Source organism: Rhineura floridana, chromosome 10 (assembly GCF_030035675.1).
Source record: "Rhineura floridana isolate rRhiFlo1 chromosome 10, rRhiFlo1.hap2, whole genome shotgun sequence".
In the NCBI taxonomy this organism is placed as follows: Eukaryota; Metazoa; Chordata; class Lepidosauria; order Squamata; family Rhineuridae; genus Rhineura; species Rhineura floridana.
Window position 1 is genome coordinate 89,225,365 of NC_084489.1, and position 27,498 is coordinate 89,252,862.

The 27,498-nt window shown below is 43.2% G+C and overlaps 1 protein-coding gene across 5 annotated transcripts in view; it reads right to left on the reverse strand.

Annotated features, from left to right (window-relative positions):
* SCAP (SREBF chaperone) overlaps positions 1-27,498 on the reverse strand; it is a 73,831-nt gene that overhangs the window by 19,980 nt on the left and 26,353 nt on the right. For all 5 annotated transcript variants that reach the window (XM_061587225.1, XM_061587222.1, XM_061587224.1 and 2 more), the window contains exons 2-9: positions 21,100-21,329; positions 16,741-16,870; positions 12,688-12,845; positions 10,231-10,451; positions 8,282-8,387; positions 5,992-6,164; positions 4,870-4,996; positions 1,340-1,452 (exon numbers count right to left, since the gene is read on the reverse strand). In XM_061587225.1, the coding sequence (XP_061443209.1) occupies positions 1,340-1,452; positions 4,870-4,996; positions 5,992-6,164; positions 8,282-8,387; positions 10,231-10,451; positions 12,688-12,845; positions 16,741-16,870; positions 21,100-21,221 (1,150 nt within the window). In that variant the 5' untranslated portion in view covers positions 21,222-21,329. The remainder of the gene's footprint in view (positions 1-1,339; positions 1,453-4,869; positions 4,997-5,991; positions 6,165-8,281; positions 8,388-10,230; positions 10,452-12,687; positions 12,846-16,740; positions 16,871-21,099; positions 21,330-27,498) is intronic.

Sequence of the window (27,498 nt, forward strand, 5' to 3'; positions counted from 1 at the left end):
AGGAGAATTTGCACACACACCCAAACCAAGCAGGACTGAACACACATACAGAGAGAACTGATCAGCTGATGCATGGGGAGTTCAATCCTGCCTTCTTCTGGGACAGCAGCCATGTCTCTACCTTTCCCAACCCTAATGTCACATATGAAGTGGGCATGGTTTGAGGAAAATGGACTCATAGGCCAAAATGGAGAGGTCTGGCAGGCCAAACTGGGTCCAGGGGCTGGAGGTTTCCCCACCCGTTTTAAAATGATAGAATTATTGACATAACAGAACTCATACATAACATACAAAAAGCAAACTCAAAAGTTTACTGAAATCCAAAAGAAGTTCAAAATGTTCCTCTGTAGGGACAGATGCCTTCGGACTTCATTTTCAGGCCTCTGTGGTCAGACACCAGCCTATGTTGCACACAAGGAGAAGCTGAAAAGCTTTCCCCCACCTTAACTGGATTTGCTACGAAGGGAGCTACTTTCGACACATTTCGGTGCTAATGGGTCAACTATACTCCTAGAAGCGAAGATGAGGAGAAACGCTTCCTTATTAGGTGCCCTGTGCAAATGACTGCCTCTGCTGGCAGTAGGCCTCAGAATGCCAGTTGCTGGGAATCACACGAGGTGAGAATGCTGTTGCGCTCAGGTGCCGCTTTCAGGCTTCCCAGAAGAGGAATCTGGTTGGCCACCATGAGAACATCATACTGGACTAGATGGACCGTTGGCCTGATCCAGCAGCCAGGCTCTTCTTAAGTTTTCACCATGTACTTTCTTAGAATGCCCTTAAACCAACCTCTGCATGCACATGAACAAGAAAGGTAGGTCCCAGATGGCAGAAAAGAGGGCCTCTGTGCTCCTGCCCTGCTGTGGGCATCTTGACTGGACTGGGAAACAGAATTGCCAAATTCCGTCCCCTAACCCCCAATCACTGCAGTACAGTAGACTTGGTGTGCCCATTCTTGTGCCGTCCACGGTTCTGTTTTTTTTTAAAAACAGTTGTTTTAAAAAAAACTTTTAAGCTGTCTGAAGGATGCTCTGGACCCATGTCAAACCACTTCTTTCCTTTGACACACTTAAGAGGAAGAGTGATTCCTAGGACATGAATCAGCTCACAACACCAAAAGGGTCACAAAATCTTAGCAACAGAGGGCTTACTTTGTATGCAGAAGGTTCCCAAGCACTGATCCCAGCATCAAAAGAACCCAGGTTCCAGATGCAGGAAAGACCTTGTCAAGCCACTGACAATCGGGAGTAAAAAGCAGGCTGGGCTGGACAGACCAAGTGGTCTGGTGTAACTTGCCACCTTTGTTCCACACCAGATGGAAGCCCCCTTCTTTTCCACATACCTTGTGCAATCCTCAACTTCACTTCCAGGTCGACAGGTGTGGAAACAACAGATTTGGTGAGAACCAGCACGTTCTCCAGGCCAATCACTACCACTAGGTAAGGGAAAATCTCTCTAGAGGGAAAATGGAAACAAAAGCAGAGCCCAGCCTGAGAACCTCTGGCTACAAACAGCTTGGGAGGGTAAAAACATTGGAAATGGATGGTCTAGCCTAAGCAAAGAAAGGAAGACTCATTCTTAGAAGACTCTTTCCAGAAATCCAATAAAACAGTGGTTCCCCAACATTCCCCCCCCCAGATCACTTCAGAATTGCTAAGGATCTTGGTGGACCACTCAGTGTCTTTCCTGCCCTGTTGTACCGATTGTACTGTGATGAGCAGCTGCTGCAAGATGTTTAATTGTATTTTAATGCTTCTTTTCTGTCTTCTATTGTATTATAATTTGAATTCCATAGAATGTGTTCTTCACAGACATGTTGTGGACTACCTGAATGAACCATTTTTGGACCACTAGTGGTTTGTGGTTCACTATTTGGGAACCCTGAAATAAAATACTGGGGAGGAGAGAAGGAGTTTCCAGGCCAAGAGTTATTGTACACTAAGTCTTTTTAGAAAGGACAGCAATACATGTTACTAAGAATAAATACATCTGCCAATACGTACTTTAGATGCTAACATTACCATTCTCCAACAAGCAACAAGAAGAGCAAACAAGACAGCTGGGTTCTCCAATCTACATGGCATGTATTCAAAGCCTAGCTCTCCTATCAGAGGACAAGGGGAACTACAAGGGGAAGGCCATGGGAGAGAGGGGGTAATGTTCTTCCTTATCTGAATAAGAGGATGATGCAAGAATCTGACAAAGGGGAGGCAAGGGGAAAAAGGAAGCGCCCCAGTTCTTGGGTGGGGTGGGTCCTCCTCTTCCCTTCAACTCTTAGCTTCGTTTGACACACAGCAAATCCCTGGGACAGAGGTGTTAAACCTGATGATGTTGTGTGTGCTGATGATGTGAAGCATAATTAAGCTCATCTCCCCAACCACGAGGGCTCGAAAATTTTAAATACTGAAACATGGGATTTTGAAGAAACGAGATACACTTATTGGAACAGAATCCACATTCAACAGTGCGTGGGTGTAAGTGCTGAAGGAGATAGTAATATATTTGTATGTTATTTGATGTGAAAGGCTTGTCACCTCCTTATCCTCTGTCTGCCTCAGCTCAGTCAGCTCAGACCTGAAGGAAAATGCTTATAAGAGGATGCTGAAAGGTTCTGCCAAGTACACAAAGTGAATTAAAGTCAACAGCTACTTTATGTTGGGAATCCACTTTGTTAAAGAGATTATACCACAGCTTCCAAATATCACTGTTGCCCTAGCTAGAGGCAGAGAAAATTCCTGGGAAGCCATTGTTACAACAGATTCTTCTCTCTTGTTAACTGCCTCTTACTCTAAAGATTATCTGGAAGTCACTGGATGCGTTGATTCCACTGGCTCTTGTGGGTCAGGAATTGGTTAGGGAACAGGAAGCAGACAGTGGGAATAAATGGACAGTTCTCCCAGTGAAGGGATATAGAAAGTGGAGTCCCCCAAGGATCATTATTGGGACCTGGGCTTTTAACTTGTTTATAAATAATCTAGAATTAGGGGTGAGCAGTGAATGAGGTGGCTGCGTTTGCTGATGAGAAATTGGTCAGGGTTGTTAAAGCAAAGAGGGATTGCAAAGAGATCCAGAAGGACCTCTCCAAACTGAGAGAATGGGTGGTAAAATGACGGATGCAATTCAATTTAAGCAAATATAAAGTTACGCATATTGGAGCAAAAAATCTTAATTTCATATATACAGTCATGGGGTCTGAACTGGCAGTGACTGATCAGGAACAAGACCTTAGGGTCATAGTGGATAGCTCGATGAAGATGTCAGGCAGCTGATAAAAAGGCAAATTCCATTCTAGGGATCATTAGGAAAGGTATTGAAAATAAAACTGCTGACATCACAATGCTGTTATATAAATCTATGGTACAGCCACATTTGGAATACTGTGTACAGTTCTGGTCGCCTCACCTCAAAAAGAATATTGTAGAGCTGGAAAAGGTTCAGAAAAGGGCAACCAGAATGATCAAGGAGATGCAGCAACTCCCCTATGAGGAAAGGTTGCAGCGTTTGGGGCTTTTTAGTTTAGGTGATTCAGAGGTGAGAAGATAGAAGTGTATTAAATTATGCATGGCACTGAGAAAGTGGATAGAGAAAAGCTTTTCTCCCTCTCTCATAACACTGGAACACATGGGCATCCAATGAAGCTGAGTGTTGGAAGATTCAGGACAGACAAAAGGAAGCACTTCTTTACTCAGCGCATAGTTAAACTACGGAATTTGCTCCCACAAGATGCAGTAATGGCCACCAGCTTGGATGGCTTTAAAAGAAGATTAGACAAATTCATGGAGGACAGGGCTGTCAATGGCTACTAGCCATGATGGCTGTGCTCTGCCACCCTAGTCAGAGGCAGTATGCTTCTGAAAACCAGTTGCCGGAAGCCTCAGGAGGGGAGAGTGTTCTTGCACTCGGGTCCTGCTTGCGGGCTTCCCCCAGGCACCTGGTTGGCCACTGTGAGAACAGGATGCTGGACTAGATGGGCGACTGGCCTGATCCAGCACGTTCTTCTTATGTTCTTAAAAGGCTATCAATGGCTACTAGCCATGATGGCTATGCTCTGATTCCAAAGGTGGAGGCAGTATGCTTCCAAATACCAGTTGCTGGAAACCGCAGAAGGGGAGAGTGCTCTTTGCATTTAGGACCTGCTTGCGGGCTTCCTATGGGCGTCCGGTTGGCCACTGAGAACAGGATGCTGGTCTAGATGGGCCACTGGCCTGACCAGCAGGCTCTTCTTATGTTTTTTTGCCTCTGAGTAACGTTCCTGCCTCTGAGTCACTTCACATGTTAGGGAGATACAGCTAAAACACCAGCTCTGATTAATGTGCCAGCTTGGTGTACATGTCAGCAAATGAATTTGTAGAGCCTGACACTGATTCTATGATTTTATGTCTTCTACATTAAATTTTACCTTTGTAGTCCCTTTAGTATCAATCCCTATATATGTATATGTGTGTGTGTATGTATATATATATATATTGTATTTTATGTATTTTAATTGTATGTATTTTAATTTATTTTAATTGTATTTTATGTATTTTAATTTATTTTAATGTTTTTGTGATTTTGCTGCTTACAATTTTACTATTTCCTGATTTTATTTTTGTAAGCCGCCCTGAGTGCCCTATTATAGGGTAGAAGGGCAGGATAGAAATGTTTTAAATAAATAAATAAATAAATCTGTTGCATCCATGGTTTACAAATAGCTCATCTTAGCCGAAGGATAAGACAGTTCCCTCAGGCCGGCATGAGGCACCACTTGGGAAGGAGTCGCTAACACAGCAACTTCGGAGAGCAACTCCCAATTTCCAAAAGATGAAGGAGAGAGCAGCTCTTTTGGGACTTCACACACCTTCTACCAGTAAGATTAATTTAGACGCTTACCCTCCATTGAGCGTAGGTGTGAGGCCAAAGAGTGTACACAAGCCAACTGACATGAGCAGAGAACTGAGGACTGTCACAACTGCAGCCAGAGCCAGGCCCCACTTCGATTTCACCATGTCAATCTTGCCTGAGGGAGAGAAAGCCCAATCATTGGACAAAGGTAAGACACAACTCCAAGGCCATGAAGGCAGGACTCATATATTCACTGCTCAGTTTGGAGAAAGTATGACAAGGTGCCATCCACACCCTGATGCACAAAGGCGCATGTGGGTCTATCTATATGCCTCTCAATGCATGCTTGCATATCTCTAGGGTGACATTACCCATAACTCAGTCTGAAGGCACATGAGGCCAGCACCCTGCTGAAGCTAAGCAGGGTCAGGTCTGGTCAGTGCCTGGATGGGAGACTGCCTGGGAACCATATGGAAGCCGCCTTGGGTTTCAATCATGAAAAGAAAGGCGGGGTAGAAATGTAATTAATAAATAATAATAAATAACTCTAAAATAAGGTTTTATTTATTTATTTATTTAAACTTCTAACCCGCCTTCTCCCAGAAGGACCCCAGGGTGGTAAACAAAGGACAAAACACTAAAAAAATCATTAAAATCTTAAAAACAAAACACTTTCAAAACATTTCAAAAATAACACATCTTAAAAATGTATTTTTTAAAACTCTTTTAAAAACATCTTTTAAAAAACCAATTCCAAAAGAGAAGCAGACTGGGATAAAGTCTCTGCTTAAAAGGTTAACCCCAGGATGTGCAGAGTATCACACTGAAGGATAGGATACAACATGGAATGCAAGTGTCTCCTCTCCTAAACCAGAGCTTCTTTGTCTCAAGGATCCAGAAAGTTGACACGCACACCCTTCCTCCTTGAAATCGGGGCTGCTTTGATTTGGATCCCTGCATGGAACAGGGGGTTGGACTCGACAGCCTTATAGGCCCCTTCCAACTCTACTATTCCATGATTCTATGAAATGTCACGTTTGGCCTGGCTGTTACATAAATGTTGTGTCATTTACTATCCTAAAGGCTCTGCTCCTCTCTGCTGCTGCTTTAAAACCCAAGGGGCACACGTGACATCTCCTGTATGCAGCTTGCCAGCCCCTTCAAACTTACGCGTGGAGAAGTAAATGTAAGCAAAGAGGATGATGTAGGTGGTCACGAGGGGGATGAGTTCAGTGATGCCAATCTCCTCCTTGAAGTGGACGTGGATGATGTGCTCCTCCCGCAGGGTGCAGTTGGGGCTGGGATGCAGCATCTTGAGGCGGGAGCGGAGGCTGGAAAGGAATCTGCCAGGAAAACACAAAAGGATGCCACGTTTGTACCATGCTCTTTACTCCAGCTGGTCTTTCCAGAGAAGGGTCTTTATGACCCCAGCAGGATACCAGAAGTAGACAGCGTATCTCCAGTGAAGTTTCCAAGCAGGTCTACTTACTGGTTTTCCCCCTCAGGTGCCACGGACTCTTTAGGAAGAATGAAAAAGAGCAAGATGCTTTCACAAGGGTTATGACAGATGGAGGTGGGTAAGAAGGGGTGGTGAAGAATTCAAGCCTCCTCAACCGACCCAGATGCTGAGAGCTGCTACCGGTTACAAAATTGATGGGGTACATTTACAAGAAACTGCAGAATACCATGTAACACTCAAAAGCAAGTTTTCGATCATGGGTCATACTGTAGGAACCAAGGGCCAGTCTACATGCAGCGTACACATTGTTAGAAAGAAAAACAGACATGTCAGGCTTCCGCATAAGTTACAGAGGAACATGCAGCATACAGGAATATAGTGCTTTCTTTGTAACTCGTGCAGTGGCCCTAAGAGGCTTGATGTTTCACAACCATTGCAACTTTCCAATTCACTGATTCTCAACTGCGCCTCAGCATTTTTTCAAATCTGCCCTCCAAAATATTGTTGTTGTTATGTGCCTTCAAGTCGATCATGACTTATGGCGACCCTATGAATCAGTGACCTCCAATAGCATCTGTCATGAGCCACCCTGTTCAGATCTTGTAAGTTCAGGTCTGTGGCTTCCTTTATGGAATCAATCCATCTCTTCTTTGGCCTTCCTCTTTTTCTACTTCCTTCTGTTTTTCCCAGCATTATTGTCTTTCCTAGTAAATCATGTCTTCTCATTATGTGTCCAAAGTATGATAACCTCAGTTTCATCATTTTAGCTTCTAGTGATAGTTCTGGTTTAATTTGTTCAAACACCCAATTATTTGTCTTTTTCACAGTCCATGGTATGCACAAAGTTCTCCTCCAACATCACATTTCAAATGAGTTGATTTTTCTCTTATCCGCTTTTTTCACTGTCCAACTTCCACATCCATACATACAGACTGGGAATACCATGGTATGAATGATCCTGACTTTAGTGTTCAGTGATACATCTTTGCATTTGAGGACATTTTCTAGTTCTCTCGTAGCTGCCCTCCCCAGTCCTAGCCTTCTTCTGATTTCTTGACTATCGTCTCCATTTTGGTTAATGACTGTGCCGAGGTATTGATAATCCTTGACAAGTTCAATGTCCTCATTGTCAACTTGAAAGTTACATAAATCTTCTGTTGTCATTATTTTAGTCTTCTTGATGTTCAGCTGTAGTCCTGCTTTTGTGTGATTTCCTTTTTAACTTTCATCAGCATTCATTTCAAATCATTACTGGTTTCTGCTAGTAGTATGGTATCTGCATATCTTAAATTATTGATATTTCTCCCTCCAATTTTCACATCTTGGTCCAATCCCTCTTTCCCTATGTCTTTGCTTTACTATGGATAAACTTTCAAGCCTGTTCCTTTGCTTTAAGGTGAAACTGACCAGCCCCTGTCTTTGTTTGCTATCAATAAACTGATGAGCCTAGTGTGAAACTGACAAGCTTGTGTGTTTGGTTTGCATTAAAGAGATCTCTTGCTTTCTCTCAGGGCTGGGGAGGGAAGGATCCAATTTGATTCAGAGCTTCTCCTCCTCTGAAGGAGAGGGGAGGGGGAAAGGAAGGGAATGGGCGGGTGCCAGGTAGACACCCTTTAAAGCCCCTGCTGAAGCTGCCCCCACCCTTTATAAGCGGGTGTACGAACCTATCCCTGTTCTTTCCATGTTATTCCTACCTCTGGTACCAAAGTTTCTGTTAATGTAGTAATGTCCAGGAATGCATCTACTTTGTTAAGTGAGGTATTACTGTATTGGCTTCACTAGTATATCAAGTGTGAAAATAGGCTTGAAAATGGTGTACATCAGATCATTCAAAGGAGAAACTAGCACATATTTACAGATCCTATTTAAAAAGACATGCTACGACATGCTAAAGACAGCCTTGAGGGCAAGCAACAAGGAATAAGGGAATCCTGCACAGCAGTTGTGTTTTCCAAGTCCCTGTGCAACACTGAGGATCTTCTGAATAAAATCTCAAAATACCTGGAGTCATATCGCTGGAGACCTAAGGTGATGGTGTAGGTTACCACTCGCTTCCGGTTGTAAAGATTCACCCCACTGCATTTCCCTGGGACGCCAAACAGCAGATCTGAGATAACAAGAGGGACACACTATAAGGTTTAAAAGTCACACAGACTGGGAAGGAAATGTCGTTTCCTAAGCATACGTAAGAGCGACACAGAAACACACAACAAGCCCCCGTCCTGCTTAGGGATGCATTTTACAGACCTGGAAAAAAATTCAATTTCAAGTTTTTAACACCTACACAGGAAACTGGAGGCCTGGTCACACGATCATTTAATCTGAGGTAGCAACCCCTTCCCTCACTTCAGTTTCTGATTCATTTACACCTTCAGGGAATGAATGAGTGTGGGAAGCTGGCTGGCACAATGGCAAGATCAGAATCCTGTACTAGCCAGTCTTACATCCAGGAATATGATCACAAGCAAACCATAGCCAGGCTACTAATTGAGGTCTGTTATATCAGCTGAACAGCCTGCCCTAAAGTTTGTATTTCTAAGGCACCAGGTTGCCCTTGTATTTCCCTCCCCCACACTTGATTTTGTGTGTCTGGCCACAGTGCTCTCAATGCCAGGGCTGTAGCTCAGTGGCAGAACATCTCCCTTGTGTGCAGAAGCTCCCGGGTTCAACCCCAAATATAGCATCTCTAGGTAGGGCCAGGAGAGAAGATCCCTGCCTGAAACCCTGCTGAGCTGCTGCTGGCCAGTGTACACAATAGGGAGCGAGATGGACCAACGATCTGCCTCAGTGTAAGGGGAGTTCCCCATGTTCATGAATTTGTCCGATTCCCTCTTAAAGCCAGCTAAGTTAGTGGCCATCACCACACCACCCAGGGGCACTATTAACTGGCCCAAGAGCAGAAGGTGGCAAGCATCCAAAAGCAAAAGAAAATAATAAAAGCGGGGGGAACCCCAAAATGCTAGAAAAATATTTAATATAACAAAAGCCCAACGCATTCCAGCCACTCAGTTTGGCCTTCGTCAGGGGCTGTAGACAAAATCATAAGAACACACAACATTAATGTACAAGAATTTCATACAGCATAAAACCATATATAATGTGTGTTCTTATGGTTCTAAATATTTTTTCAAGCATTTTGGGGTCCCCCCCTTTTTTTCTTTTGCACTATTAACTGGGCCAGACAGCAGTTTCAAGCCAAATGTTGTTCTGGGAGCTGATCAAAGGAATATGTATATTTTTGCATCTGAGTGTATAAGCCAATGATGCATGCTCACTTGAAAAAATATTTTCAGTTCTGGTTGCTGCATCTCAAAAAGGATACCACAGAAGTGGAAAAGGAATGGGGAAAAGCATCTAAAACAAGCTAGAAATCCGAGCATGTCTTTCTATGACAAAGAGTTTAAAACATTTGGTCTTTTGGTTTAAAAAGGGGTGTGGGGAAAGGCAGAGGGAGACAAGACAGAGGGCTATAAAACTGTGAATGCTGAGAAACAAGCATGGTCATGGTGGCTTTGTGTTAACTTCTGGGTTCAGAGACAATATGCCTTTGAATACCAGGTGCTGAAACTGCAGCAGGAGAGGGTTATTGACCTCACGTCCTGCTATTCGGCTTCCCACAGGCATCTGGTCAGCCACTGTGAGAAAGCAGATGTTGGGTCAAGCCTTTGGTCCATTGCAACAGTCTTCTTCCTAGGTTGCACTGATGTCAAAACCCTCTTCCTGGCTCTGACACTGCAGAAAGGCTGTTCTACATTATTCAGGCTATCCTCCCACATGTGATCAAGGATAACAATTGCACGGCACTCACTTAAGCTAGAGACTGATATGTAAGACACACAAGGGCGAACCATTTCAATCTGGCCTTAAGACAGTAGTCAGGGAGTCAAGGCTTTGAGCCATCAAGCGTTTCCCAAATAACTTCACTGCTAATCTCCTTCAAGATCTCACACCTTTGGGGGTAGCCGATGTCTGTAACGTCTTTGGTTCATGCTGGTGGATGGTTTTAATGATATCAGGGTCAGCACTGAAGCGTTCCTGGTCATTCTGCCAGAAGTTTCCTGGGGACAGCAGCAGGCAGCCATGTTCAGGGAGCAACCCACGAAGCTTCTTTAAGTTGGGCAGGAGATCCGTTACCTGAAGGCAGATTTCTTCAAGGCTTTTGATTCTGGAACTGAAAGGAAGAGAAGCCAAGAGAGCTATAGTACATCAACAGTATCTGCAAATTGTCAAAACATAAAGGAACACCCCATAAAGTGATTCAGCAGGCAGCCAAAATCAGTTTGCTGAAGTGGCAAACTGTCTGCCTGTTCTCTCTTGCTCCTTTGGTTATGTAGTATTTATATGCTCTACGTCTACTGCTAAAAATTATGGTCTGGGCTCTGGTTACTTTCCTTTCTGAGATCTCCCCCCTCTATGGTCATTTCAAGACACACCAGCAAAAGTCATTTTCCTCTTCTCCTGCTGTTATCATGTCACCCTCACTTTTGCATTACCACCTACATTATCCCAAGCTCTCAGCTCTTACATTTTTGGTACTTTACCTCTATGATCTCTCCCTGCTCCTCTTTCTCCAGACAAGCAAAACTGCCACAAAGAGGATGGAGGAAGAAAGCACACTGCAAGAAGGCGGGGAATACCCCTCCTGGCATAAGGCACCCTGCTTCTGCATAGACTTGCATAGACAGTAAATAGCTTCAAGAACAGGGGAGTTTCGTAGAACAGGGGCAGGGAACCTGCAATCCAAGCACAGGCCACTACAATCCAGTTCGCAAAGGTCTCCCCAGATTACAGCCCCCACTGGAGGACACTACAGCTGCTGCCCTCTATGGTTGGCTTTCTGAGCTCCCACATTTGATTGGCAGCCTGCCTGCCTGCCTCTCTCTCTCTCTCTCTCTCTCATTCTCCCCTGCCAAAGCGAGAATAGGAAAAACACAAGGGGCAGGCAGGTGGGTAGGCAAACACAAGTTGGTTGCAGAGTGCAGCACCAAGAGCATCTGCAGACATTCTAGCTGTCTCCCAGTCAGATCTCCCATTTGGGGGAATGAGAGGGGAAAAGATGCTGACCAGGAGGCAGGCAGGGGCATGAGGAGGCTTGAAGAGAAAGACAAGAGGCAGGCTTGCAAAAGAGAGAGAGAATGTGTGTGCTCCACTCTTGCCATGCCCTTTGCGAGAATGAGGAACCTGACAAGTTCCAGCTAAGGTGCTGCAGTCCTTAACAGGAAAAAAGTTCCATGGCCATGGCATAAAACTCTGCAAGCCTGCAGGTCAGCTTACTGCATTACAGACAATGAGTGGTATGCATTGCTAGTCCTACTCAGGAAAAAGCCCGTATTTATTTATTTATTGTACTTATATACCGCCCCACAGCCGAAGCTCTCTGGGCAGTTTACAGTATTGACACAACTAACTTAGGTTCATTAATTTCAATGGTCTACTCTGAGTACGACTTAATTGAATACGATCCAATGACTTAAAAAGGAAGCCCCGCTTCATTCTGAGTACATAAATTTAACTTCATGTCCATGCAATGTCACTCCTCAGCTAGGATTTTGTAGCCATCAGATACGAAACATGCAGACTGACCATACAGAAGTTGAGATACGTGGGTCCAAGTATTTCCATGTACCACAAACAAGGACAAAGAACAGAAGGTAAACACAGAATCAAGGCTATCAGAACTCTGAGTCCAAGGATGCTCATATTTATTACTTTGTACAAGTAAGGCTGGCTCCCTAGTACACCAGCACACCCAGATCAATGCACTCAAAAGCACAGTAGTGCAAAGCCAAGCTACTTTCCTGCCATCCAGGAGGTTGAAGTAGCCCACCCTCTTTTTACAGAAATACACTGGTTCAGATTCACTGCACGCAACTAAGGTATGAGCAAGAATCTCAGGTAAGAACATTGAAGAACACACAGTCAACAAGTTTTATAGGTAAATAGTGGGTTTTGTGCTAAATCTTAACCCAAGAACATTTGGGTTCTGTAGTAGTTCATGGAGATCAGGTTTAGTTTATATAATTGCTACGTTCAGGTTCTTCCAACACTGTTTCAGAGGGAAGGAACAGCACGGAGACTGGGGATCAGCTGGAATCACAGATTAGTAGCCTGAGCCAGGCAGGGGACTAAAGCCTCACCCTCTGACCAATGGAAGCTCTCCACAAATACAAGGGTTAAAACGCCCCTCTTAAAAGCCAGCGAGTCTCAGGATGACGAGTTCTCCCTCTGATATGACATCCTCTGCTAGCATGATGGAGTTCCTCGTGTATGGAACAGGTACAACCCTGCTTACACAACAGCTCCCTGCACAGAACAAGCTGTTCTGGAATCCTCTTACAAGTACCAGATGTCAAGAAAAACCAAATGGTCAGCTAGCCCTTCTCCACCTCTAATGAAAGGCCACCTACCCGTCTTGCAGGGCGTGATTTCTGATCTCCTCCACTAGCTGGAAAACACGAGACAGCGGCGACCGAAACACATCAACAGCCAGGAATGCCTTGGGCCATGGAGAGACAATGGCTTTCACCAGGACCTGTTGAATGTAGGCCACAGGAGCACCAGTATACTGGGAGGAAGAAAAAGAGATGGACATTAATGCACTCAAAAGCACAGTAGTGCAAAGCCAAGCTACTTTCCTGCCATCCAGGAGGTTGAAGTAGCCCACATTAATGCACATTAATAATACACATTAATGCCAGGAGACTGAAGTTGCAGTGGACAGAACAGAATTCTTTGACAGGTTCCTCTCCATATAGCAGTTTCCATGTGCTATTTACTTAACAAACTTTATCCTAGCCTCTCTGTGCCACAGCTCCCTTGCTACAAGAGAAGAAGCTCAATGGTAGGACACATGCTTCAGATGCACCTCTTCACACTGGCCTTTGACTCCTCAGAGATGTAGATTTTGATTGTAAATTGTTTTTTTACCGATTTGAATATTGTATTTTTATATTGCAGTATATTGTCAACAGTATGAACCAGGGAAAGTTAGAAATCGTCAAGCAAGAAATGGAAATCATCAACATCGCAATACTTGGTGTGAGTGAATTAAAATGGATGGGAATTGGACATTTTCAATCAGGCAACCACAAAATATTTTATGCAGGAAATGAGAAATTAAGAAGAAATGGGGTTGCTTTAATAGTGAGAAGTGATGTAGCAAAAGCAATTAGGAGCTACAACGCAAGGTCTGAGCAAGTGATATCAATGAGATTAAACAGGAAACCTATTATCACCATCATCCAAGTCTACGCTCCAACAGCAAACACAGAAGAGGAATTGGAGAGATTTTACGCAGAAGTACAGGAAGAAATTGATCACACACCAAAACAAGATATGCTGATAATCATGTGAGACTAGAATGCAAAAGAGGGAACACAGAAGAACTAGGAACTGTGGGGAAATGGGGCTTAGGAGACAGAAATGAAGCAGGAGAAAGACTTACTGAATTCTGTGAAGCCAATAATTTGTTTCTTGCGAACACATTTTTTGAGCAACCGAAAAGACGGCTGTGCACGTGGACATCACCAAATGGTCAATATAGGGATCAAACTGATTATATAATTGGTAGCAGAAGATCCATACTTTCTGCAAAAACAAGACTAGGAGCAGAGCAGTACAGACCATGAACTGGTAATATCGAAAATCAGAGTAAAGCTAAAGAAGAACAACAAAGCAATTATAATGGCAAAATACAATTTAAATAACATCCCAGAAGAATATAAAGATCAAATAAGGAACAGATTTGAGGCTTTAAACTTAGTTGATAGAGGACCAGTAGAACTATGGATTGAAGTCAGAGACATTATCAGGGAAGAATGCAAAAAGACAATACCTCTAGTTAAAAAGAGAGAAAGAACTCAATGGATGACTGAAGAAACTCTTAAAATGGTTAAAGAGAGAAGGAAAGCAAAAGCAAAAGGAGATAGAAACATGGTTAGAACCTTAAATGCAACTATGCAGCGACTAGTATGTACCGGACAAAGAGAACTCTTACAATAGTTATTGTAGAGAAATAGGACAACAAAAAGGGTAGAACAAGAGCCCTGTTCCAAAAGATTAGAGAAATGAAAGGGAAATTTAAACCAAGAGTAGGGATGTTGAATAATCAACAGGGGAACACACTGACTGACTGAGATGAAATAAAAGGAAGATGGAAGCAATACAATATATGAACTATATAAAAGAACTATATGAAAGAGATGCAAAGATGAGAGATTCATTCACGGAAGAACCGTATGATGAAGAATCACAAATTTTAGAATGAGAGGTGAAAGCTGCTCTTAACATACTTGGAAGAAACAAATCACCAGGAATAGATGGCATACCAATAGAGTTGCTACCAGCTACTGAGATTGAATCAGTCCAAATTTTGAAAAAATTTGTCAACAAATATGGAAAACTAAACAATGGCCCACAGACTGGAAGCATTCTATATACATCCCAATTCCAAAGAAAGGGGATCCAGGAGAATGTAGTAATTATCGAACTATTGCCTTAATATCCCATGCAAGTAAAGTAATGCTCAAGATTCTACAACAAAGGCTCTTGCCATATATGGATCGAGAAATGCCTGACGTCCAAGCTGGATTTAGAAAGGGAAGAGGTACCAGAGATCATATCGCAAACATACGTTGGATAATGGAACGGACCAAGGAATTTCAGAAGGAAATCACCCTGTGCTTTATAGATTACAGCAAAGCCTTTGACTGTGTAGATCATGAAAAACTATGGAATGCTTTATAAGAAATGGGGGTGCCACAGCATCTGATTGTCCTGATGCACAACCTATACTCTGGAAAGTGGCTACTGTAAGGACAGAATATGAAAAAACAGATTGGTTCCCAATAGGAAAGAGTGTGAGACAGGGGTGTATTTTATCACCCTATTTGTTTAATCTGTACACAGAACATATCATTCAGAAAGTGGGATTGGACCAAGATGAAGGAGATGTGAAAACTGGAGGGAGAAATATCAGTAATTTAAGATATGCAGCCATACTACTAACAGAAACCAGTAACGATTTGAAACTAATGCTGATGAAAGTTAAAGAGGAAAGCACACAAGCAGGACTACAGCTGAACGTCAAAAAGGCTAAAGTAACGACAACAGAAGATTTATGTAACTTTCAAGTCGACAATGAGGACAACTGAACTTGGCAAAGATTATCAATACCTCGGCACAGTCATTAACCAAAATGGAGATGTTAATCAAGAAATCAGAAGAAGGCTAGGACTGGGGAGGGCAGCTATGAAAGAACTAGAAAATGTCCTCAAATGCAAAGATGTATCACTGAACACCAAAGTCAGGATCATTCAGACCATGGTCTTCCTGATCTCTATGTATGGATGTGAAAGTTGGACAGTGAAAAAAGCGGGTAAGAAAAAAATCAGCTCCTCTGAAATGTGATGTTGGAGGAGAGCTTTGCAGATACCATGGACCATGAAAAAGAGAAATAATTGGGTGTTAGAACAAATTAAACCAGAACTATCACTAGAAGCTAAAATGATGAAACTGAGGTTATCATACTTTGGACACATCATGAGAAGACCTGATTCACTAGAAAAGACAATCATGCTGGGGAAAACAGAAGGGAGTAGAAAAAGAGGAAGGCCAAAGAAGAGATGGATTGATTCCATAAAGGAAGCCACAGACCTGAACTTACAAGATCTGAACAGGGTGGTTCATGACAGATGCTATTGGAGGTCGCTGATTCATAGGGTCGCCATAAGTCGTAATCGACTTGAAGGCACATAACAGTATTGAGGTAACTAGCCCTGGGACCTTATGGTGAAGGGCAGGTAATACCATCTTTTTCATCCTAGGTTAAATTCCTGACATTTCCCTTCAAAAGGATCTCAGCTGGCAAGGCCAGAAAACAGCACTGCCTGAGATCTTGCAGAGCCACTAGCAGCTGGAGCAGACCACATTGAGCTACATGGAGAACAGTTTGAGCTGGTGTAAGGCACCTTCTTGTGTTTGTATGTTTCTTCTTGAAAGGGACTGCTGGGTGGTACATCCCCTACCTTTGCTCTCTTGAATACACTCATCCATCTCTCCAAAAACGGAACAAAGGACAGGACAGGAGAAGGTTGACGGCTAACTTGCAGCACAGAAGGAGAGGCAGAAGGAATGGACCAGGAAAGGCTTGTTTGAGGAGGGATTTGAGGGAGGAGGGGACTTAATGGATAGAACAGGTGATGCGTTTCCCCACATCAGGATCACTGTAGAAGGAGACAGCCCAGAAGTAGGAACAGGAGGAGGAAACAAAAGAGCTATTCTGTACCTTAGGGATACAAAAGCTAGTGACAGGCAATACAGATACATAAAAATGGTGGCCATGTTCTTTCCAGCTGCCACAATGGAAAAGAACTAAGCAATCGTACTATCAGGCTCCTCGTGATTTCACAGGAGCCCCTTACTCATTGCACACATTGCAGCAGGAGTAGCAGCAATAGTACCCAGTCAGGCCTCTCGCTTGGCTCTCCTTGCTGGTGGGCTGGGTAGGCTGGAGGGTGCGCGTAGTCCTTCACAGGGGTGGTATATTCCACAGGTCCAGTGCCAGGTAATGGGAGCTTTAGCAATGGATAGCTGAAAGGCAGAAAACAGATAGCAAAACATTTTCAGGGAAGCCCCGGTTACAGAATCATAAAAGTGGGCAAAGGGCCGTATTCAATTAACTTACTGCACTAGTGGAAGCCAATACAAGGATTCCTGCTATTGCACAGGATTCCCCCCACCCCGCACATCTGCTCCTGAAGGTCAGGAGAATCCCAGAACAGCACACAGGGGGAGAAGAGGGGTGATAGTTCCAGTGGGCACACAGAAATGCTTGCACATGATGGAACAATCTCCTTAGCACTACATTAAATACAACCCAAAGACTGTTAAGTCCTTCCTCCCACCCTAAGACTGGACACCCCGACAGATGTCAGAACAGAAGTTGTGGGAAGCAGAATCAGCCAAGAGTCCTGTAGTACTTTAAAAGATCTTAACATTTTGAAAGCAGCAAGCGCTTTGCTGAGACCTCAAAGGAAAGTGACAGCCCTGCCCCATTCTCAAACTACTCTCACAGTTCTGAAATTTTCCTGTTGTCTGACCTTCAGCTACCTCAGGGTTGCCATCCTTTCTTGTCCTATCCTTGCCTTCCCCTAAATAAGTGAAACATCCCCAGGCCTTTTCTAGAGGTTGAACAGTGTGGAGAAGGCAGCCTGTTTTGTGTGACTGAAACCTCAGTTTCATTAAGGAACACAGACGTTCACAACACTCTTTCCCCACCCACCCCAAAACTCCTTCCACTCAAACAATTTCTCCAGATCTCAACAGCAGCAGTAGTTACAGCCACAATTTTAATAGGCACACCAGCTTCAGAAAGCAGACTTTCTGTTAAATGAAAATTCATCCTAGTTGCACATCTCAATTGCCTCCTGGGGCTCTTCTCCTGCAGTGATTTTCCAAAGAGAACGTGGCATTTTCTCCTGTCCACCAAGTCCTACAGCAAGGTCACAGTTCTGACTGTTAGTGACCAATACCTTTTCACATTCCTGCCAAATGTTTCACAGCAGCAGGCGCCGTTGCTATAACACTGACAGCTACACAACTTCCACAGATACACTCCAAGACTAAAGGAGACAAAGAGAACAGGAAAAGGTTTGGACAGAAGTAAGTATTCCTTCCTCTCTGAAAATGAATGAAACAGGAATACATCCTCCACAGCTTCAGAGGCTTACTAACCAGCCAAGCCTACACAGCAATGAAAGAATAGCCGCTCTGTGTGAGACTGCAGTTCTGCACCTTTCAAAAGGTTTGCTAATCCAAGCCAAAATGACATACCTACAAGTATTAAGTTAGGAAGTGTCTAAACAAGTCCTTGCCTGCATGTTCTTTGCAGAAATACAAAAGTCTCCTCCTAAGCCCTTTGGCCTCTCCTCACACTTGTGCATCTTTGTATAAGTGCGATGTCTGAGAGGGCCGGACATGAGCGCAAAGAGTGCAACCTTGATTCCAGATTACACAGAGAAGCCCAGGAAAAAGGTCCTCACGATGTCAGGTGCTCCAAACAATTTGCCTATGCAGACTATCAGAGTCTTGGGCAGCCTTTCCCAACTAGTGGGCCACCAGACGTTGTTGGACCACAACTCCCATCAGCCTCAGTAAGCATTGCCAATGGTCAGGAAGATGGGAATTGCAGTCCAACATCATCTGGTGGCCCACACTAGTTGGGAAAGGCTGGTCTAGGGGAAGGCACGCAATGATTCCGGATGCTGTTTTGCCACCTAAATTGGGAATGTGGCAGGCTCTGCTTCTCACAGTTCCTGTGGCTCATTTGAGCCTATCTCCCTGGTTCCCCTCCTTTCTTTTCTCCTCACAGCATCTGCTAACAACACATGACTGACACATTTGGATTTGCACCCCTGCTAACCTCACACCTAGTGGCTGCTCAATTATCCTGCTAGGCCTGAGGTTAAACAGGATGTAATTATTCACAGCGTGCGGAACAGGTGCATCTCATCATAGAATCACAGAATAGTAGAGTTGGAAGGGGCCTATAAGGCCATCAAGTCCAACCCCCTGCTCAATGCAGGAATCCAAATCAAAGCATTCCCGACAGATGGCTGTCCAGCTGCCTCTTGAAGGCCTGAAGTCTTACTAAACGAGGACCCTTAGCACTCCGTACAACTATCTCTCAGCCTAGTAATATATTACTCAAAGGGAGTTTATGGTTAGATTTGATAGACCAGCAATGGGGGTCCGTTCCCAGCCCAGCCCACTAGAACTGTCCCAGTGGGCCCCACAAATCTGTCAATAATATGGAGATTTATGGAGATCAGAGGTAAGTCTTTTAAAAGCAGACAGTGGGATCTCTTATCTTTGATCTTAGCACTAAGCAGGAGGAGCTGCAGGCTGAGTCGTGCTGCTGCAGGGATGAGACTGTGCTGGGACCATCAAGGGGCAAGCATTTCCACCTGCCTTGCCCCCCACCCCTGCTCTTAGTGATATTTGTTTGGGGACTGTCCTTTACCAGGAAGATGAATGTTTTTGGTTTGCTGTTCCTGTTTTTTTAGCTTTTCTGTTATTGTTAGTTTTTATTGTTAGTCTCTTAATGTTTTGATGTTTGCATGTTCTGCTTTGTACGTCGCTTAGAGTGGCTGACAATTCAGCCAGATAAGCGACTAATAAGTCGAATAAATAAATAAGCATACAGTACTAAGATCAAAGATAAGCCCTCTGCCTGCTCCTTAAGAGTAAAAAGGGGGCAGTTCCATCCACACCCATCTCAGTGCTAGAGGGGGTGGGGAGAAACACTGCCTTTTACTCTTCTCTTTGATCTTAGCACTATGCGATCCTCTCTAAAGTGGGATCATTCCAGCTACCCCCATCCCAGAGCTGGAGTGGAGGGGGTTGGGAATGCCCAGTATGTGTGTGTGCCTGCATGTCTGGTGTATGTGTTTGTGACAAAGCATGTAGGTGGGGGTTGTGATGTTCCTATATTAATGTATATATGGTAAGTGTTGGTTGTTTAGAAGATACATGGTAAGTGGAGTGAAAGAGGAGGGGGAGTGAATGGGCAGTAGAATGCTAGATGATTGGCTGAGTGTTTAAAATGGCTGAACGTATAAAAGGAAGAGTGTGAGTGGTGGTGGTGGATGAGGTGAACTGAGTGGGTTGCTTGGTGGGGTTTAGAGAGTTGTTTGCCAGGAGAGAGTGGAGAAGGAGGGGGGTGGAGTTCGGATTAGTACTGAGTAAAACCATATGTTTATGTGCCTTAAGAAGAAATCTTGTTAATCTTGTTAGCTTTGTTATCTTTAATAAATACTTAATTTGGTTTACCAAAGGCCTGATCCTTGGCTGGGGTTTCACAGACCAGAAGGGAGGGTAAGGTAATGACCAATGCTGAAGGGAAACTGTAACAAATGGTGGTGGCGGTGAAGAGAATAACAATACCAGTATTCAGAGTCTCTGGGAATACTAGTATTAGGACGTGACTGGTGGTTGCCTAGCAGGGGGATCTGTTGAGATCTGTGCTAGAGCGGGGAGAGAAACAATAAAAAAGGACAGTCCGGACTGGTGGAGTCCCTGGTGGTGCCTAGTGACAGGCAGTAGCCACACGCAGGTAGAACCTGACAGGGAGAGCCAGGGAAGGGCGTCACAGGGGTACATGCATTTTTTTCTTTTGGAGGTTTGCTTTGTCCCACCCACTTCCACCCTTGACCCTACCCACTACTGGAGTTCAGCCCTTGAAAGCCTGACCACGTCTGAATCCAGCCCTCGGGCTGAAAGATGTTCCGCACCCTTGCAATAGACTGACTTGCCTTTTGTAATGTGCCCTTCATTTTCCAGCAAGACCCTGCCCTCTGACTGCCTCTCAATTACTCATTTAAGTAACTGTAAGAAGAGCTGATATCTCCCCAAGAGGTTTCAAGCTGCTGTCAAAGACTAACAGCATTTGAGAGACTGAACCCAAAGGAGATGTCAGCTTCTGAACAGGTACAGGAGGAGGAAATGGGATGAAACTTCAGGTGATATTTGCAAGCAGGAATGGGACAGCAATAAAGCTATGAAAGAGCCAACATCTATTTTCAATGACGGCATCCTTGAAGAAATAAGAGGTACACTGTGGCCAGACTGGCCTGCAAGTTACCCTTCATCCTGGGCTAGTTCACAATCTCTTAAGTTACTCCAACTTGCCCTGACCCTTTAGTCTGAGGCTGAAATCAATATTTTACCAGCATTTTTAATATAAAATAAAAATGCACAACAATGTTGCCAACATGAAGACAAGCCACACGTCAATGAATATTCTGTAAGGCAGCCCTTACCAGCAGGCCAGGACACAGAGGCCAGTAAAAAGGATGATAGGAATGGGATAGGAAGCACACAGCAGTCCGTGGTTGTAAAATGCCCGTGATATCTTCTCACGCAGTCTGTCAGTTAAGGTCATCCTCAGCTGTTCATCAGCTAACTGCCATCCCGAAAGGAGTTGGTGCAGCTTCAGTGGAGTTTACCATGGGTGACACTTCTGAAAAGGCACTACATGCAAGACAACGTGCTGGAAAGGGAGCAGAAAGAAGAGAAGGCAAGAGCTGATTAGTGTAACAAGCAAACACAGATATTCACTTTCCACATTAGTGGTGCAATCCTATGTATGTTTACTTAGAAGTACATCGCACTTTGTTCACTGGGGCATATGCTCAGAAAAGCATGTAAAGGACTGCAGACAAACAGCACTTCCACAAGGCATGCTTGTGGTGGAATAAGCAACTTAAGAAAATCTTACATATCTTGGCATAATCTTCTCATTCTCAGAAGCAGAAATACAAATCAAACATGCTTGCACAAAACATTTTAGGCACAAAAGCGACAGGCAGGCAAGCTCCCAGTGCTGCTCAGATACAAGACTCAAACCCAGGCACAGATATTTGGATTTATCCACAGTTTTTGAAGCCGAAAGCCAATGGAGAGGGAAAAAATCAACATACAGAAGAGCAGCATAAATCACTTTTATGGGGTAACTTTTATCCAAAATATGGAGCATAAACAGAAGGCTTTAATAGGATCATCTGATGCTTTTTCTCCCCCACCCCACCTTTTGTCTTTTTTTTTTTAAGGAAAGACTCACACTGCAGCCTGCAGGAATTCTACCCAGCCCCAAGCTCTGGCCAGAGGATACTACAGGAAAGCCAGCCAGACCAGCAAGGAAGCCTCGTAACAGCACTAGGCCAGAATGCAGGATCTCTAAAAAAGCTTCCAGGTTATGGCAGCTCACTGACCTTTATTATTTTGTTCCCTGTGACTGACTACCATGCTCTGTCTTGGCTTTGCCTTCCCTATGCCCACAACTTTGGAGGAACTGACCGGGGGGGGGGGGGTTGAAGAGAGAGCTGTCAACAAACCCAGGAGGAGGAACAGCATTATGTGGGCTGCTGTCAAGTTTACCTGACGTCAACAGAGGCAAAATCGAGCCTTGACTGCTAGGCAAGGCAAGCAAGGGAGGTTAGTTGAAACACTGAATCTTCCCATAAGCACGATAAGAGAAAATAAGCTGTGCTGCCTGACTCTCACCATCACAAGTCTCCCATCTTGAATGCAGCAAACTCACTGTTAACAGTAACAAAAGTAACTTTGAAATACCAACCAGAAGGGGGAGGGGGGAAGCAGAGACAAAATGGCAGGAAAAGACAAGAGAATGCTGAGGACCCCAGCAGGAGATTGCCTCAACCCTTGTCTGCCAACACCAGAAGCACACTGCTCAATGGTTCACTGCCAATAAGCTAATTAAGTTTTATTTAAAGGTATCAGATAGCAACAACCGGGAAGCAGATGGCATCATCCAAACACTCTCCTCCCGCAACCCATGCTGATGACACGCCAAGTCACTAGCAAGTTGCAGGGTAGATTTGATTTAAATCAAACTGATTTAAATAATGATTTAAATCGCTTCTCTTAATCATTTAAGTCACAGTGTAAATCACTAGTGAGGAAGATTCTATTTAATCATCTTTTTTAGTAGAAGTACATTATTGTTTAATATAAACTTAATACATATTCATAGATGTAGGATTCATTAGAAGGTAGGTACACACTAAGCAATTATTCTGAATGGTTTTCAGATTAATTTTCATCAAAAATGGGATGATAATTTGGTTATTTTAGTAGTAAAGCAGAATGAACTTGTGAAGTCAGGAGATGAGATAGTTCCAACTGTTCAATTAATCATGATATCTTGGTCATGATGTGCCAGAATCACCACTAGCAAACAGGCTTTTAAACAGTACTAATAAGATTTATACTTGAGGTTAGTTTTGTTCTTCAATAAACAACAATATTAACAAAATATGCATATGGATTTTTAAATGGTTATCTATTTCAGTTTTTAGATAAATGTAAAGTAAAAAATAAAATTTCAGCAATTTCAGCCAAGTCAACATGAGAAACTTAAAATATTGGGTGCTAAGGTTAGCTTACTCTTCTTCTTCACCTATGTTTTCCTTTTTCAGTGTCTAGGAAAGAAATACAAGCTTTCCTGCTTTTTCAGTTCCCAACTTATTTCTCAATTTAGAATGAATTAATCCAAAGGAAGAAAAATTCTCTCTACACCTGCAGAAGAGGCTGCTGTTGTTAACAGCTGAATTACAATTTTAGTGGTCTCTTCCTTCTTCAGATCTACTCCATCTCCCCAAATTCTCTATCCACTGACCTTCTCTATTTTTGCAGTATTTTTGCACAGTGAGAGAGGCAAGGCCTTGAGAGAGAGAGTGCACTTCATGTACACCACTTGCAGAACAGAAGCGATCAGGTTATCTCGCATCTTCATAAAGTGCTGTTAACATATTCATAGAATATAATTAGAAGTAGTATTAGTTTTCATGATGATATATTTGACCTAGGCTTTTTTTGACTAATTGTTTTAAGAAAATTTTGAAAACTGATTTAAATTTTTAAAAATCCAAGTTTTTAATTTTTTTTAAAAAGCATTGATTTTTATCAACGCTTCCAAGTTGCATGTGAGAATACAGAGAACGGTTTGGCAGAAATATAAAGAAAAACCTCCAAATTTCCCAGTCCTATCACTAAGTCTCTAGAAAATGGAATCAATGGATGCCTTCACAGAACGTGAGAGAACGTGTACCTTCATTAATCTGGGGGTAGTGTGGCTATTTATTTACTAAGAAAAACTAGTAGTAAGAGAGGGGAAAAAACAGATTTACTGTTATGGTTAAAATTATTTTTGCTCTGCCATGCACATGACCTGCTATGGCACACGAAAACAATTGGGAGGGTCAGCATATTTCCCACGCCTTGAATTTGGAAAACAACAACACAGCATTCTACTTGTTACATACAATCAACATAGCTTGAGGTATTAGGGTAAACTGAAATGTAAGCCAGACAATGGTCCTTTATTTCCACCATCATATTAGGATAGGCCGGGTATTGGATAATACAGGTGAATCAACATCACACAAGCATGATAACAACCCAGTCATGTAACAAGGTCATAAAATGCACCGCAAAGGGAATTCAAAAACTAAACACCCCTTACTTGGCACACATTTGCTATTGCTAGACTTATTGTGTAGGTTTGAGAGACCCTGAAAGTAACAAGATGTACAGCCACTAACAGCTGGATGAAACCATATCCAATACCATAGTTACTGACCATATCACAGAACTTTAGATAACATTCACAGAAGAGCCTTGGGTACCTCTGAAGGCCAGCTGGTGAGGGAGTCGTATGTCAGTGATAGGGCATACACTTTGTATACAGAAGGTCCCAGGTTTTGATTTCTAGCAGCTGAAGATAAAGGTGTGCTCGGGAAGCGATGCTTCTCCCACTCAGAGTGGACAATGCTGGGCTAGGCAGGCTGATCATCTGACTCAGCAAAAGGCAGCTTCATATATTTGTAGCAGCCTTCACCAACCTGGTGCCCTCCAGATGCTGGACTACAACTCCCATCAGCCCCAGGCAGCACAGAAGAGAGTTGTAATCTAACAAAATCTAGAGGGCACCAGGTTGGCAAAGGCTGGTTTATAGAAGAAATGTGTATAAGATCTCTCAGGAGGACAGGGATCAAGAGTTCAATTTAATATTTTTTGGGCTTCAGTAATGAAGGTATCGAGTTTTCCAGTTTTCTATGAGGCCACATTTAAACAAGATAATGTTCAAGGATGTTATACTTCTGGCTCTTAAGTGGCTCAGAGTCTTAACAGCTTATCAAAGGCTTACACAGCATAAGAAGTGGAACAAAACTAGATAATGATGCACCATCACAATAGCACGAATAGGAGATTAGTGTTGAAGCAGCCCTGATTATAGATCTCATCAGGAGTTCTCTCTGTTACCATATTGTAGCTGATAAGAGCCCAGAACTGAGACAGCCCAAGCTATGAAGATCAGTGATTATCTTGTAACATTACTCCAATACCATTAAGCAAAATGAAAATTCCTAAAAGGCAACCATGCTACATTTTCTGTGACCTTTTTGATGTGAGGTGATGAAAACTGTACACAGTATTCCAAATATAGCCTCTCCACAGATTTATCAAAATGCCATTATAAATTGGCAGTTTTATTGTCAATACTTTTCCTGATAATCCCAAGCGTGGAATTTGCCTTTTTCACAGCTGCCGCACACTGGGTTGACATCTTCATCGACTTATCCACCACAACCCCAAGCTCTCCTTCCTGGTCGGTCACCGCCAGTTCAGACCCCATGAGCGTATATGTGAAATTAAGATTTTGTGCTCCTATATGCATAACTACACTTGTTTACATTGAATTTCATTTGCCATTTTACCTCCCATTCACTCCGTTTGAAGAAGTCCTTTTGGAGCTCTTTCCAGCTTTCTCTCTGGGCAGCAAATTCTTCTATAGTTTTGTTACTGAAGTTCTCAATGTGCTTGCTAAACTCTCCCTCAAGAGACAGCATTACTAATGCATCAAGTTGCTCCTTGCTCATTTTTTCACTCAGAAAAGACTGTACCCTGCTCAAAGTCAAGAAGCATTGCTCAGACTCAGTTGTCACCAACGCTGACTCTGGCAAAATATCCCAAATGTTCTTCTCCACCAAAAAACATAACTGTAAACTGCCCAGAGAGCTTCGGCTATGGGGCGGTATATAAATACAATAAATAAATAAACAAACAAACAGTGGTAAAGCACCACAAGACTGATGAAATATTTATTTCCCATATAGGACTGAAAGTTCCATGCACAATCTGTCTTTGTTGAGCAATGCTTTCACTACATCAGTAAGAGGCCCTTGTGGACAGTGACCTGTATAGTAGAGAAACAGGTCACTTTCCACTAATCTTGAGTAAGAAAGATGGTGACTGAAAGCAGAGTTTCTTGGTGTGAGTAATCATGATGTTGCACACTTCATTAGCTATCCCAAGGTTGGCTGTATGGTATCTCTATTAAGAAAACACAAGCCCTTCAGGCAACCTTGAGCATGCATCCTTGACACGCTCTCACACATTGCAGATGTTTGAGAAAAGGACTGTGGTCAGTCTCTCAACATTTAATGTGTCAACATTCAATTTCTATAGGTCATTAGTGCATAAATATGGGGCACGATGTCAAGAAAAAAATTAAGGAAGAAAAAGAAGTCACGGTCTTGCAGCATTGTACAAAGTACCTCAGCCTCACAAACATTCATATGAAATTGCCTCAGAGCATTTCAGAAGATACATTTTGTGCTGAACAATCATTTTGACTGTTCAGTTATGAACATTATAAGGAGATACGAGCCCTTCTCTGTGCACTACGATCTGTAAAATTTCAATCCTCTCTGGAGATTTGAAGAAAAATGCTTGAACTGCAGAGACATCTGTAAAAAAATAGTCTCACTTCTGGTATTTTTGAGACTGCCTGCAGCATTGTTGATCTAGCTGGCAAACAGAAATGAGCAAAATGGGCATTGGGAGAATTTTCTTTTATCTTATTCTGAACTCTTCCAGTAGTTCCACCCAGCACACCAGCACACTTGTAGCTTTGGCAAACCACCTTCTGTTTGTGAGTCACAACCAGGAGCACCTCATCCATTTGCTAAAACAAAGCCACTGCAAAAGAATTGGGACAACCATCCTTCAAATGGTGGAAACTGAAAATCTTTCAACAACTTTGTTCTCATTGATGCATCAAAAGACTAGCACAAACTGGCAAGTACTGGATATATCTGGTGTATCATGAATTTGTATTGCTACAACTTTAGTCCTTCTCGGCTCTTCAATAGCTTGTCTTGTCACCTTCAGTATGCAGTCAAGCAGCTCATGTCGTAAGCTTCCTGAATTGCGCCCTTGAACAGAACTGACATGCTTCTGCATGGTCCCATCCACAGCAGACACAAAACCAACTAGCCATTGAAACATTCCTGATGCAGTTGCTTTATTATGTCGTCCCTGTAATTCGGGTTCAGAAGTGCCCCCGAAAAGTATACTGTTGAACTTGAAAGGACATACTGAATTGTTTCAACTTCTTCACTATGCTTCCTTACTGCCACCCCGCTCCTATGGGCCAGTTGTGCCACATGCGTGTTTACTGGTCTTAGCACAGCCAGCTTCATCGCATTATCCAAATGCCTCTTGTTTCTTAATTTTCTCAGCCAGATGTTTCAGACCAGTCCCTACACTTTGGGTCTAAGCTCTCTCCCCACCCAAAATCAGATATGAAAAGCAGAATGGCGCTTTTTTGTAAGGAGAGCCACACAGCCACTCAG